This window comes from Marmota monax, unplaced genomic scaffold (assembly GCF_021218885.2).
Source record: "Marmota monax isolate L192 unplaced genomic scaffold, Marmota_monax_Labrador192_F-V1.1 WCK01_AAM20220418_F8-fsc00296, whole genome shotgun sequence".
NCBI classification, from domain to species: domain Eukaryota; kingdom Metazoa; phylum Chordata; class Mammalia; order Rodentia; family Sciuridae; genus Marmota; species Marmota monax.
In genome coordinates, this window is record NW_026694723.1 from 1,292,921 (window position 1) to 1,307,480 (window position 14,560).

The 14,560-nt window shown below is 52.0% G+C and overlaps 1 protein-coding gene and 1 long non-coding RNA gene across 4 annotated transcripts in view; one reads left to right on the forward strand and one right to left on the reverse strand.

The window, feature by feature from the left end:
• Positions 1–14,560, reverse strand: part of Rab11fip4 (RAB11 family interacting protein 4) — a 115,480-nt gene that overhangs the window by 35,705 nt on the left and 65,215 nt on the right. For 2 of the 3 annotated variants that reach the window (XM_046423993.2, XM_046423992.2), the window contains exon 1: positions 3,785–4,018. The exons of the other annotated variant lie outside the window; for it this stretch is intronic. Coding sequence is in view for 1 of the 2 variants with exons in the window: in XM_046423992.2 (XP_046279948.1) it covers positions 3,785–3,814 (30 nt within the window). In the remaining variant the exon portion in view is untranslated. Of the gene's footprint in view, positions 1–3,784; positions 4,019–14,560 lie in introns of those variants that run through there. 3 annotated transcript variants of the gene reach the window in all.
• Positions 2,165–5,004, forward strand: LOC124078905 (uncharacterized). The gene is made up of 2 exons (XR_006847099.2): positions 2,165–2,386; positions 3,021–5,004. It is a non-coding gene; the product is annotated as an uncharacterized LOC124078905 (long non-coding RNA).

Below are 14,560 nucleotides of genomic sequence, written 5' to 3' on the forward strand. Positions count from 1 at the left end.
GCTTTATTTTCATTTGAAAAATGTTGATGCAATTCGTGAAAAAACCCATTTATCTAGGAAGACAAGCAGGATGAACCAACTAAGAACAGGACCGGACCCACGGCTGGAAAACTTCCCACCGTTAAAGGAAGCCAAGCAGCGGGTTAGGAATGTTGGCATGACTAGCACTGACCTGCCCGGCAGACAAGGGGCTGGGGGTCACCATACCCCACCTCCTCCAGCCTTCAGCCGACCCTCCCAGGACACACATTTCTGGTTGCCTGCGTTCACCATCCTCTCTCACCACCTTCCCAAGTCATTGGACATAGTTAGGAAGTGACCAACAGGCTCCCAGGCTGCTCAGGAAGTTTCTGAGACTCCGAGCTTTTGCTCATAGGTGCTCCTGTGAAGGGCTCAGCTCCTTCAGAGCCCCCAAGCAGTAGAGGTCCCTGGGTGAGGTCAGCTGGGCATCCCCAGATCCACTCAGCCTTGAATGGGGCCACGTGAGCTGGCCAATGCCAAATTCCATTGAATCAACAGTATGGTGATGAAGCCCCAGATACTTGGGCAAGGACTGGCATGCGTGGTCACACACTCGGCATGAGAAAAATGACAGCTCCCGATGAAAGCAGATAAACGTGCCCAGGCTTTGGGGGCACACTCTGCAGCCCACCACCCAGTGGGGGCTCTGGATCACACTGTGGTCAGGGTTTAAATTGGACAATCTTCCCAAGTGACCATGGGCTGGCCAGGGAAGGTGGCCACTAACTCACCTCAGACACCAGGAACCCAGAGGGCACCCCTAACCCTCAGCCAGAGGGTAGATGGTGACACCCACCTGGATGTGTACCTGACACATACACACACACACGTGTGTGCTCTGGGGGCCTAAACTACATGAAGACGCATTCCAAAGCTGCTGCCCATGTGAGTGTGTACCTCTCTGAACTCCTTAAGAGATGAAGGGGGCTGGGGTTGGGGCTCAGTGGCAGAGTGCTTGACTCGCACATGTGAGGCACTGGGTTCCATCTTCAGCACCACATAGAAATAAAAATAAAGATATTATGTTCATGTATAACAAAAAAATATTAAAAAAGAGAGAGAGATGAAGGGTCAGAACTGTGCTGTCAACTACCCACAGGGGGAAGGACTGCAGAGGGAAGCCAAGGGGGGATCAGGAAGAGATGAGGAGACAGAGCCCAGGGAGATGCAGGGCTGCGGGCTACTGAACTGGCCTTGGGTGCTGCACTTGGCCTCACCAGGACACTGTGTCTCACAGCTAACACCAGGTGGAACAGATAAGGATGCTTCCTTTTCAAAACACCTGGGCTGTCCCTCCTCCATCCGTGCAATGCCTGCCTCCTAGAACAGCAGTGCCCACCTGCTCTCTTTGGGAGATTCCCCCACAACCTGGACCTCCTCCTCACCCCTGCCTCAAGTACACTGAAATGCAACTGTGAAGCCCCTCAAAGCAAGATCACTGTGTAAGAACCCTTGGAATAACAGGTTGCCTAGAGATTGTCAGGCCCCCAAAAGGATTTGAGTCATGGTAGGGGGTGAGAATGAGGAAGGGTGAGTTGTGAGGGTCCCAAGCAAACAGCTAAAGAGAAAGGTCCGAAGCTAAGTGCAGTGGCACACACCTGTAATCCCAGCAACTCTGGAGGCTGAGGCAGGAGTGTCCCAAGTTCAAGGCCAGCCTCGACAACTTAGAGAGACTTTGTCTCAAAATAAAGTAAAAAGGCTGGGGGTGTAGCTCAGTATGTAAAGCACCCCTGGGTTCAATCCCCAGTACTACCACAAAGAGAAAGAGAGAGAGAAAGTGTGGTGTGTTTATTGGAGGAAGGTCCTATCAGGAGGGAAAAAGAGCGCTGGGAGACCATAAAGGTACCGGAATACTTTAGGGAGGGACACAAATGGTCAAGAAAACTTCCCTAGTGCAGGCTGCCCCCTGGCAACCCCAAAGGAAATGGTTTGGAGTACCCTGGTCCCTCTAATTTCTTCTGTTTTTTCTCCCTTCACTTGGCTAAAAGTCCTTTCCAAGGACAGATTCCAGGCAGATCTGTTAGGGTAAAGGCATGCCTCCCAGCCAGCTCACCTGACCTGGCTAGTCAACCATCCCTCCCCTCAGGCCCAGTCTTATCTCTTCTGTTGGCCTTAATCATTTACTACAACCCCTTCACCTAAACCCAGGGTTCTCAGAATTCCAAACCTGTTCTCCACCAGGTATTTACCCAAGCTGTGCTCCTTGCGGGCCCATGTGCCCGAATTCCACATTTTTCACTGGCTTTCCTGGCTCCTGCAGGCCATGGGACCTCAAAGTCTTGCCCCCAATTCAGGAGAATGGGCAGGGCCAGATTAGATTCAGGTATTCAAGGTCCCCTACAGTCTGCGAACACCTTGAGAGCAGGTAAGTATTCTATGAATAAAATTCCCTGGACACACAATCAACAGTTTGTTAATGCCAGCTAAGCAGGGTGAGACGTGAGATCTGGGCCAGTGCCACAATGCCAGCATCTGAGTGAGTAGGGACTGGGCAGTGAGACCCCAGGCAATGGTGAGTGTGGTGGGGAGATATCCTACTGCAGAGGTGGGTCCACACAGACGGCAACCACTTCCCAAGACTCCTTTTCCCTATCCTTGACAGTCACTGTAAGCATCTTTCATCGGGGACAGGTATAGGTCTGTCCCAGGGGATGTGCCTGCCCACTGCTTCCAGGACCCTGGAATATTACCAGCTGCTTTGGCTCTGGAAGGAAGGGCAGAGGTTTGGTGGACCACCAGGAAGCAGCCTAGAGGTCTGCCATTCCAAGATCTACAGGCTGAGGGCAGACACAGGAACCTGGGCCCCTTACACTCCTTTGAGACGGACGTCTATAAATAAGTCAGTGAAAACTGGCATGGCCCTCAGGGCCCAGGGATGTATCATTTCTAGCCCTCTTCCGGGAGAGCAGGGCCAAAGAGAAGCGGAAACGGGGAGGAGGTGACACTGGCAGGTTTGCCCTGATGACAAGGAATAAGGTCGGGGGCTGTGTCCACACCAGGTTCCCCAAAGAACAGAGACTGCACTGCCAGGCCTTCCGAGAGACACTTGTCGCCGGCAGAGAAGCGGGTGTGTCAACAACTACCAAGGCGGACCGCTGGCACTTAGGACCGGAGGAGGACGGAGGACGACGGGTTGGGGGAGCTTGCGCATATCTACAGACATAGCAGCGTCATGCTGAGATGGGGAGGGCTCTTTCCCCAAACCCGAAATGGTCTGGCTCTCTCGTCTGATCACGAAGAGTCCCCTTCTGGAAGGACAGGGGAAGCCAGGAAACGGACTCGGTGCAGTGGCCAAGAGCTACGGAAAAACTTTGCTGCGCACAGTCCCCTTGGGTACCGGCCGAGCCAAGGGCAGGGCGCTGGGGGCAACACCAGTTCGGCGGGGCAGGAGGTGGGTCTGGGCACTCAAGGCCCCTCCCCGGCCCAGTAGGTCCCCCTGAAACACTTTTTGAAATTGCACTGCAGACAGCGCAGCCACTCTTCCCTTGCGCCGGGTGCTAGTCTTGTTCACGCTCACACCTGGACGCCGGCGCCGGGCACGTGAGAGGGCTCCGAGAGGGCAGCAGGGACAGCGGTTTCACTTCCGTGGCCGAGCCAGCCAAGGCAAGTAACCCGACCTCCCAGGCCAGCATCAAGAGGACCGACACCGCGGGGCGAGAGCTGGCGCAATTCTACTCTTGCCAACTTCTGACCCCAGGGCCCCGGGCGGGCCATGTAGACCCTCCCGGAGCCCCAGGAGCCCAAGCCCGAGGCCACCGCTTACCTGACTCCCGGGAGCAGGCGGGGTGTGCATCCCCGACCAGTTGCGGATCGGTCCTCTGCAGAGGGACAAGAAGCTCAGCGCGGGTCAGTAGGATGAGTAGGGACGCGGCGGGCAACCCGAGAGCTCAAGGAACAATCCCCAAGCCTTTGCGCCGCCGCTCGCACCGTTCGGCACCAGTTGAAGGCGCCGGCCCCGCCCCCGCCCGCGCTCGTTGCCGGGAGACCCGCGTGGGCCGAAGGGGCTCTTTGTATCAAAGCGGCCGTGACATCACGAGGTGCCCGGGCTCGGGGACTAGGAGGGGCGGGGCCTCACGCCGGGGGCGGGGCCGGAGGAGGAGGGGGAAGCGCGGCCTGGGAACCCGAGCCGTGGGGCGGGGCCCAGGTAGCACCGCCCACGCAAGGTAGGGGCAGGTGGCTGAGTCGGCATCGACCAATAGCTGCGTGGCCGCGGGGCGGGCCCAGGCGACCCTGCGCCTTGGAGGGGTGGAGCTCGCCTAGGCCCGCCCGAGCCCGAGACGCAAAGTTACTAAGGCCCGGAGGTCTGCTAGATCACGCTCCAGCCGGTTCCATGCCACTCTTATTGTTTGTTGTCACCGCTCTGCAAGATTCCGGCCAGCAACCCCTGGCTTATGTTCCTGGATCCAACTAACACCTGCCAAGCCTCTCCCAACACATCACCACCGTCTTCACCACCAGCCGGTCTGATGGCTCATAAATAGATTTTTTCCTGAATCCCACGCACAACTTTTCTAATCTTTCGTGTAAAGCGAAAGCTATCGTATAGTACAAAAGAAACAAGTGGCAAAAAGACCCAACAAAAAGAGGACTCCTGTGGAATCCTAGTAAATATAATTTGCATCGGAAATGTGGCCCTTCATAACTCTTCGTGCTCCAGATTAAAATAAGGCGAAAATGATGTGACGAATGCAAAGCAGCAAATACTGCAAATGCGGTTCCCTTTGACTTCACGTTGTATTATGTAACTTGTGGGAGCAGATTATCTTCCCGACTGGCTGGCTGCAAGCCACCTTTGCCTTCCCTGTGTGCTCACTGCCCAATAAGGTGGCATGGGCACTTTGGTATGGGCAGGGCCAGTTGGGCAGCTTTAGGCCAGCGCGGCACCCATGCGCATCTTTTCTGCTTCCTTCTTTCTGGCTCTTTGCTCTCAACTACCCTCTCCCCAGTGTCTCTCCTGCAAATAAATTCCCAGCTGCCCCTCCATTTCGTTTTCTTTTCATTTGCCCCTCTATTTACCAGGGCAGAGTAGCCCACTAGGGCTCCCGGAGGTGCTGGGGACTTTCCAAAAGGTACAGCCTTAGCTAGAGGGGAGCCTCCTAGCAAGGGCCGCTTGAGACAGAATACTGGACGGAGCTGCCGGGGTGAGGTGGAAACTCTATCACCCCTGCCCTTCTCTGAACTTGTAGTTCTTGAACTGACCTCTGGATCTGTGTGCATAGGTCACAGTGGGTTTCTCACCCTGGTTTGTGTCCACCCCCACAGTCCCTAATGCACAGGAGCATTGGTGTATTATAAAGAACCCTGACTTTGGAGTAAGATGGACCTGGGTTTGAATCTTATTTTCCAGCTTTGGGTCCCAGGACAAGTTACGTTGCCTTTCTGAGACTGAGTGTGTTCATCTGTGGATGGGAATGGCACATTCCACCTTGCAGGATGCTGTGCACCCTAGCCCAGTGAGCACGCTTAACTTTAGACCTCACCAACTGTGTGGTACTTGAATGAGCGCAGGCATCCTGGGTCAGCTGTCTTCCAAGTTCCACCTGGAGATCTAAGCTCAGTAGCCTCCCATGAGATTTTAGGATGTGGCTGAATCCAGGAAATCTATCATGATATCCTTGCTTCCCTTCCAAGTCCCAGGTTGCCCCTAGGGACCATTAGGCTCCAGAAAGCAGGTCACTTGCAGAATCACCCAGAACTGATGAAGAGAAGCAGAACCTTAAGGTGATCAAAGCTTCTCTGTGTCCTGACTCTTTTTCAGTCAAGGTCAGTGGATAAACTCAGATCTGTCCAGTCTCAGCCCTTCTGGGGTAGCCTAACCAACCAGCATTTTCAAGAGCTCTATAGACTGGGTGGTACCAGTGGGTTCCTCTTTATTTTTCCCACAGGTAGTGGGGTGGGTATTTATTTGTCCCGAAAAGCAGAGTAACAGAGAAAAAGGCTCAGATGCACAGAACTCTCCTGGGTTCAAAGCCTGCCTGGATCTACTACACAGGAAAGTCATTTAATGTTTTGAGGCCTCAGTTCCACCTCTGTAAAATGGAAAGGAGTGGTTTTCTCTCTCAGTTGTGAACTTTAAGTGAAATGACGTGAGTTCAGTACATGGCGTGCTGTAGGCACTCGATGAATTTAACTCCTAGTTACTCCAGCCACAATATCAAGCCGTGGGATCAATGGTTGTATGTGTGGGCACTGGAGCCAAGGCTGTGTCCTGGCTTCATCACCTTGTAGCCAAATGACCCCAGGCAAGTTTAATTGCCAGTATCTTTGTTTCCTTGTCTGTAAACTGGAGATAATGGTACTATATTTTTTAGGGTTATTGTGAATATCATTTAATCAGGACAACAAACTACTTAGAGCCTATCACATAGCAGGTACTCAATAAATAGTCATTATCTGTATGGCAAGAGGCTGGGAGGAACAGAGGTGAGGATCAGAACCTGAAGCAGCTTGTGGGAGAATTTAGGACCCTGACTTTCAGGAGAGGGCCTGACATCTACCAGGAGTGTTCAGGGAAGCAATGATCCTTGGGGGGATGGGACAAGTAGGGATGGTGACTGTGTCTGAGGTGTAGGATTGGACAGAATGGGGGATGCCAGCCCAGGCTAGGTCTCAGTGTTCCTGGTTCAAATGGGGGGATAACAGTGAGCTAACAGGAAATATAGTCATACCTCCTGAGCACCCCTCCTCACTGAGAAAGAGGGGCAATGGGGGACTTGAATTAGCTCCCTTGGTCTCTTAGTACACTGTGTTTTACGTGTCATGGAATCAAGCAAGTTTAAACTAGCAAGACTGTCTGGAGAAGCATCTTATATATTTGTCCCCATTTTATGGATGGGAAGGCAGAAGCTCAGAGAGGGCTGGGGATTTACAAAAAGTCACACAGCAAGATGCCCACTGATCAGGGGCTGACAGTCACTGATCGCCAGTGTAGCATCTTCTCCTTCCTACTCTCACTGGGATGCTTGACTAACAGGGGTAAGACAGGGGACAAGGAATGCAGGAAGTTGACTTTTTCATCTCGATTGCCCAGCACTATGAGTCTCCTAAGGGTCTGACATGACTTTTCTGGAGAAAAAAGATCTCATATAAAACAGTAAACGTTAATCCCAGTGGTTCAGAAGGCTGAGGCAGGAGGATCCCAAGTTCAAAGCCAGCCTCAGCAATGACAAAGTGCTAAGCAACTCAGTGACACCCTGTCTCTAAACAAAATACAAAATAGGGCTGGGGATGTGGCTCAGTGGCCGAGTGCCAAGTGCAGTAGCGCACACCTGTAATCCCAGAGACTCGACAAGCTGAGGCAGGAGGATCACAAATTCAAGGCCAGCCTGAGCAACTAAACAAGACCCTGTTTCAAAAAAATGAAATAAGGGCTGGGCATGGTGGCACACGCCTGTAATCCCAGTGGCTTGGGAGGCTGAGGCAGGAGGATTGCAAGTTCAAAGCCAGCCTCTGCAAATTTGTGAGACCTTAAGCAAATTAGCAAGACCCTGTCTCAAAATAAAAAAAATAAAAATAAAAATGGGCTGGGGATGTGACTCAGTGGTTAAGCGCCCCTGATTTCAATCTCCAGTATAAAAAAGGGGACGGGGGTTAGGGGGATCCTGGTGATGTAGGTCAGTGGTAGAGTACTTGCCTGGCAAGCACGAGGCTCTGGGTTTGATCCCCAATACTGACCAAAAATAAATACATAAAAAGACTGAGGTTGTAGCTCAGTGCTAACGCACCCCTGGGTGGTTCAATTCCCAGTCCCTGCCCTGTGCAAAAAAACAAACAAACAAACAAACCTCTACCAGAGAATGTATCCTAGAATACTTTTCATATGACAAGTCACTGATTAATTCTTCTGATGTCATGAAACTGGTTCTCCTATTGTTGATATGAGAGTTCTATACTCCCATGATGCTGGACAGAAGCAGATGGAATGCTGACAGGCAGGCATCACATCCTTCAGGTGCTAATGGGTAGAAAACCACAATCATCCGGGTGACCTGGTGAGGGAAGAGAACAGCAAGTTCCCTCCGTATCACCCTGCTCCCTACCCATGTCCACCTAACTCCTGCTGCCCCCAGAGTCAATGTTTTGTATGTGTCCAGGGCCAGATGGAAGTACTGGCTATGCATCTCGGGTATCGTGACAATCGCCCTGGGAGAGGAGCTGTTCTGAGAATCATCCAACGTCATGTCCACACTAGCCAAGCAGCTGGTGCCAGACCAGCATTAGTCAAGTGAACACAGAACAGCTGATACAAACTATAGAGCTAATAACAACAGCAGCGGGGTCCAGTGATACCCAAACTGGACTCCTTGGAACCCCCAGGGTTCTGTGGAAATCTTGCTAAAGGGAAAGGGTGCTCTAGGCAAACAATAAAGATAACTCCACTTCTGTCTGCTTGACATGGAGTCGACCACATGGGATTTCATGTGAACAGGAAGTTCTTTAGCTTTAGAAATGTTTTCAATTACTGGGTCTCGAAAAAACCACTCATTTCCCAGGCAGGGAAATCAGCTCCACGTGTGGTAATGGCCTCTCTCCTCACAGCTGTCCAGTCGGTCAGTGGTGGAACCAGGATCAGAGCCAGGTCTCCCTACTCTGTCTAGTGCTCTCCATGACAGACATCAGTCGTCAAGCCTGGCCAACGTCACAGCAGGGCTCCGTTCTCCAACACACACTGGCCATCATTCCCGCCCAGCGCAGCGTTGCCAGCCACTCCTCTGTGTGGGAAAGCCAGCTGGGACTTCTCCACCAGCCCTGTCCTTTCTCACCTCCTTCTTTAGATGTCCCTAGATGCCACACTCAGAAAGTGTCAGCTGCAACTGAAACCTCAGCTTTCAATCCCAGAACAAAGTCAGCATTGGATACCTGACACAGTAGCTTAGGAAAGGAGCAAGCTCACCAAGCAAGCAGCCAGGACCTCAGATGGCGGAGGACTCCTGACCCCAGGGGAAAGACACTCCATTTTGGGGGGATGAGGGTTCTGGAGATTGAACTCAGGAGCACTCGACCACTGAGCCACATCCCCAGCCCTATTGTTTTGTATTTTATTTAGAGACAGGGACTCACTGAGTTGCTTAGCGCCTCACTTTTCGCTGAGGCTGGCTTTGCATTTGCGATCCTCCTGTTTCAACCTCCCTAGCTGCTGAGATTACAGATGTGCACCACCGCGCGTGGCAGAAAGACACTCCTGATGGCCCACTTAGAGAGAACTCAGCAGCACTCTGGATGCCGCGCCTTCCTCTGGAGCAGCACCTGCACTGGGGCCAGCAGTTCCCTGGGGAGAGGAGAGCCTGGATGGCCCCCCTGTCCTCTTCCCACCCTGTAAAGATGCTGGGGCTGGGTTCTGGCTCTCCTGGCTCGCTGGGCAGCAGGCTCCTCAGCTGGAGAGCTGGGGGCTGAACAGCACATGATCGGTCTCCTCACCTCCACAGCCCTGTTCCAGCCCAGGTCTTGCACCAGGTGACTGTGATCAGGATGCCTGCAGCAGTCTGGCCGTGGGACAGGTTCCCTCATAATGCCTGGCTGGATGGTGCAGGTGGGACAGGGCATGCGCTTATTGACTCTGGGTCCCAGGCCGGGTCCTTAGAGGTACCTGGCTCTGTTTTCATCTACTGGCACACACAGGAACAATGGATTTTCTTACTCATTCAAACCCACTGGGAGGGGGGAAATGGTGAGAAAACCCGTGTTTCCTTTTTGACAAACATCTCCTCTGACTCATTCAGTCATCAGAAGAGGAGGTGGTGGCAGGGTTGGGGAGTGATGGTCTCCTTTTGACTTGCGCTGGGTGAGGGCAAGAAGGGAACACTTCCTTTTCCTTTGTATGTCGGTTAACTGTGCATCCGTGACAGCACAAAGGGCTCTCCTCTCTCCAGACGCCTCACCCGCCACCTTGCCTTAGACTTGGGCAGTGTAGTTGTCCCATGGCTGATGCCATGGCCCTCCCTGGAGGCTGAGGCAGGAGGATTGCAAGTTTGAGGCCAGCCTCAGCAACTCAAAGGGAGAGTGTGACCAACTTTGTAAGACAGGGATGTACGTTATAAGAGAAAATGTCAAAAGCTTTTGGGAAGTGCTTTGCCAATATTAGGACTTCTTAGAGATTATCATGTAGGCCTATAGAGACATGAATTCACAGTGCATCAAAGCTGGGAAACTGAGGCCTAGATTTAAAAATGACTCATCCAAGTCATAAAACTTACTAAAGGCAGAAGGGTCCCCACTGGCCCCAGAAAGGAGAGGTGGCTGAGAGTGCACTGGGGATGCTGTTCTAGTATCAAAGCCTTTGCCTCTCTGGCCACTGAGAAAACTCCTACTCAGTCTTCAAAACTCGTGTGTGACTTCCCAGGTGAAAAATTCCCAGTCACCTCAAGTGAGAATAAATGACTTGCGGGATTTATGATCCAGTCCCATCCCTCAAAAACAAGCTTTGTTACTACAAGGAACCCACTGTATTGTCAAGACTGGTCTCTGGTCAAGTCCCCTACCAAGCTGTGATTCCTGAGGGCAGAGTGTCTTTGGACACCAGCTCCTACCACATCTGGTGCATAGTGGTCACTTGGGGAAGTCTGGGCCCCCGAATGAAACCGAGGACCACTCACACACAGTGGAGAGGTGAAGGCCTGCTTAGTTGTGAATTACACTGGAGCCTTTTTGGAAGTCCCTGAGATATGTATTTGAACAGAAAGAACTAAGGGTGTGAAAGGGACGCAGAGCCCTCCTCCCACAGTATGAGATCTCAGCTCTGAAGAGACAACCAACCCTCTGCCTAACATTGGACAAGGGCCTGGAAACCAAAGGGAGATTATTTTCCTGCAACTGATTATTAAATAACAACTGTGTGCGAGTTCAAGTCCAACCTCAGCAACTTAGTGAGGCCCTAAGCCAACTTAAAGATAATATGTCTCAAAATAAAAAATAAAAAGGGCTGGGGATGTGGCTCGGTGGTAGAGCACCTCTGGGGTCAATCCACTGTACCAAACCCTCTACCCCCACAAAAAAACAACTATAGCTGGGTATGGTGGTGCACACTTGTAATCCCAGTGACTTGAGAGGCTAAGGCAGGAGGATCACAAGTTTGAGGCCAGTTTGGGCAACTTAGGGAGATCCTATCTCAAAATAAAAGGCTGGGGGAGATCCTGTCTCAAAATAAAAGGCTCAGTGGAGAGCACTTGGCTAGGATGCACAAGACCCTGGGTTCAGTCCCTAGTACTGCCCAAACCAGACACAAATAAAAGCAGCTACCAATTATTGAAGGTCTACCATGTGCCGCCTCATTTCTTTTCCTCACTTTAACCCAGCAGTCTCGTGGGGTCGGTGTTACTGCGCCCGTGGCACAGATGAGGAAGATCAAGTGACGGCAGAACTAGCAGCTGCACCTACATCTGCCGGTTCACGTTCAGCCTCCCTCTGCCTCTCTTACTGCATCACCAGCATATTGACAGGGATTGGAATCGTCTGTGAGGCACAGAAACTAATTAATAAGGATGAGAAAAGACCATGAGTGGCTCTTTGTCATCCACGGGGAGTGGGCATCCTCTGCCCAGCTCAGTGAATTTTGATCAGTTGTTGCTCATACCAGACCTCTGGGATTCACCCACATGCACCTCTGTGACACCCCTGGGGAGTGTCCTGGCCTTGCCGGTGCACTGACAGACTGCCTGCCTGCCTAGCTGACTGGGTTGGAGCTGAGGAGGGGGCAGGACCTGTGTCGACTTGCCTCCTGCCCCAGTTCCAGGCCCAGATGAGGTGAGCAGGACGAAGCCAGGGTTCCTGGAAGAGAGGATGGGAAGCAGTAGTCATTGCTTCCAAAAATGTGCAGTGGACCCCTGACTCTGTGGTCAAATCAGCAGGTGAATTCCTCACTTGCCCTAGAGACGACTTGAGAGCCCCGCAGCTGCCTGGCTGTTTGAGCCTGGGCTTCCTAAGGCCTTGGATGGACTTTCTTCTCTGACATTTACTTAAAGAAGGACTTGATGTTCTGTGAGGAGCACACTTGAAAAACCACACACCAGGCTCGACACACACACACACACACACACACACACACACACACTGATTTTATTAGAGACATAATAGCAAATGCCTGCTCAGCTGTTTTTTTAATATTTATTTTTTTAGTTATAGTTGGACACAATGCCTTTATTTTATTTATTTTTATGTGGTGCTGAGGATCGAACCCAGGGCCTCGCACGTGCTAGACAAGCGCTCTACCGCTGAGCCACACCTCTCAGCTCTGTTGTAAGGGTGTCCCATGATTAAAAACTCACTCCTGGCAAGTCTATGAGGTGGGTCTTAATCCCATGGTCTGTACGGGGACACTGAGGCTCCGAGAGCTTGCTCAAGGACATAAAATGAGTAAATGGAGAGGGGTCCAGAGGTGAACCCTAGCATCTAGTTCCAGAGACTGTGCACCTAACCATGACACAGGAAGGCTAAGTTTCATCAGGTGGCTTCCCCAAAGTAACCACAGGGGAACCCAGATCCCTCTTTTCATTCACTCACTAGTTCATTTGTTTGTGTAAACGACACCCGCTGAGCAGAAAGGGCAGGGGAAGGCAAGGTGCTGCCTCCTGGAGAGAAGACCACCTCGCAGCCCTGCCTGGAGCTGCTGGCTGCTCTCCTCCCACAGCATCCCTAGAGCCCAGGGCAGCGCTGCCCGAGGGGTGGCCTCCCAGTCATCAGCACGAGTGCACACGCGTGGGTGTCAGGTGTGCTCATCAAAGAGGACCTAGACCTGAGATCCAGACACCACCACATGCCCTGAGCAGTCTGTGTCCTCCTAACTGTGGCTTCCTATCTACGTATGACGGTCCAGAGGCTTTGGAGGACACAGCTCTTCGGTCCGAAATCCCAGCCTCCTTCCCCAGCCCCACCGGTGGGCACTTGGGCAGTGTTCTCTGCTGGGTCACCCCCAAACCATTCCCAGAGTTGCTCCCCAGCAACATGAGGCCCAAGAGGTCCCGTTGAGCCCCCTGGACATAGTGACAGCCCTCCTCCCAGTCCTGTGGGATCCCTCCTCCAGGTCCCAGCCCACAGTTAGGCTCTCCACAAGGGACCCTCAGGGTGTTGGTCATCAATCCCAGGGACTCGTCCCCCTCTAGAGAGAAATTAACTTAATCAAGGATGGTGGTAGATGCTGACAGCTTTACATCGTTTTTTTTTTTTTTTTTTTTTCCCAATAGAAGGACATATTCTGAAGGGCTTATAGTTCACATTGAAATCAAACACAGTCCCCCACAACTGTTCCCCAAATTATCACAAAGATGCTGAAATGAAAAAGACCACAAACCCACAATAAGTCATCCCATGAATGGCACCGACCGAAAAGGCAGCGGCCAAGAAGACAGAGGCTGGGCAGCCAGGCCTGGGGCGACTCCCAGAGAGCCCAATGCCACCAGCTCACTCAGGCCTGTCCAAGTTTATTCCCTGAATAAACAGGAGGCCCCAGCAGCAGAGGGGGTGGGTTGCCAGAGGCTGGAGCTGGCCTCTTGTCCCAGGCACACACACCTCCTCTGCGGCTCCCCTCCAGGGCTGGGCTCAGCAACGGAAAACCAAAGGCGCCTGGCCCCAGGACACTGAGCCAGTGTTCCTCCCACTTAAGGAAAACCACGGGCGGCAACAGCTTGGTGGCCACGGCCCAGCAGGCTGAAGGAGCTGCTGTGTTCAGGTGGAAATCGGAGAGCCATGCCCAGGGCAGGCCAGGACAGAGGGAGAGGGGTTGCTCATGGATGCCCTAAAATAAAACACCTTTCTTCCTGGCCAGGTCCCCTGCCCTCCCCACTAGACCACAAGGCCATATTCACGGAACGAGGGCCCAGGGGGCCCAGCCAGCCCAGGCTACAGCCACAGCTTGCCCCTCACGAACCCTAGCTGGTCGGCCAGTCTCTCTCAGCCATGGTTTCTCATTTGACCAACAGGATTAATAATAGTACTGTCCATGGGCTGGGGTTGGGGTTCAGTGATAGAGTGCTTGCCTAGCATGTGTGAGGCACTGAGTTGGATCCTCAGCCCCACATAAAATAAACAAATAAAAAATAAAAGTTAAAAAAAAAAAAGAGAATGCTGGATTGGGGCTGTAGCTCAGTGGGAAAGTGCTTGCCTCGCACTCATGAGGCACTGGGTTCGATCCTCAGCACCGTTGAGCCACAACCCTTCAGCTCTGTTGTAAGGGTGTCCCATGATTCAAAACTCAATCCTGGCAAGCCTACATAAGCAAAATAAAGGTCCATTGACATCTAAAATAATATTAAAATAAAAATAAATAAAATAAAGACATGTGCCCATCTACAACTAAAAAATTATTTTAAAAGTTTAAAATAATAATAATACTAATAATACCACCACCAACTCCTGTTACATGCAGTAGCCACATTCTAGTGGCTCAATCAGTGAAGGCTGAACAGTGGCTCCTAGGGGAAATGGCAGTCCTGAGTCCAAGGAGCCTCTGGCCACAATGTGTCTGCCAATCAATACAGAACCTTGTTTTTTGTGCGTCTCTGTTTAATGACACCTCCTTTCACACAGGCTGTGACTCATTAGCATCATC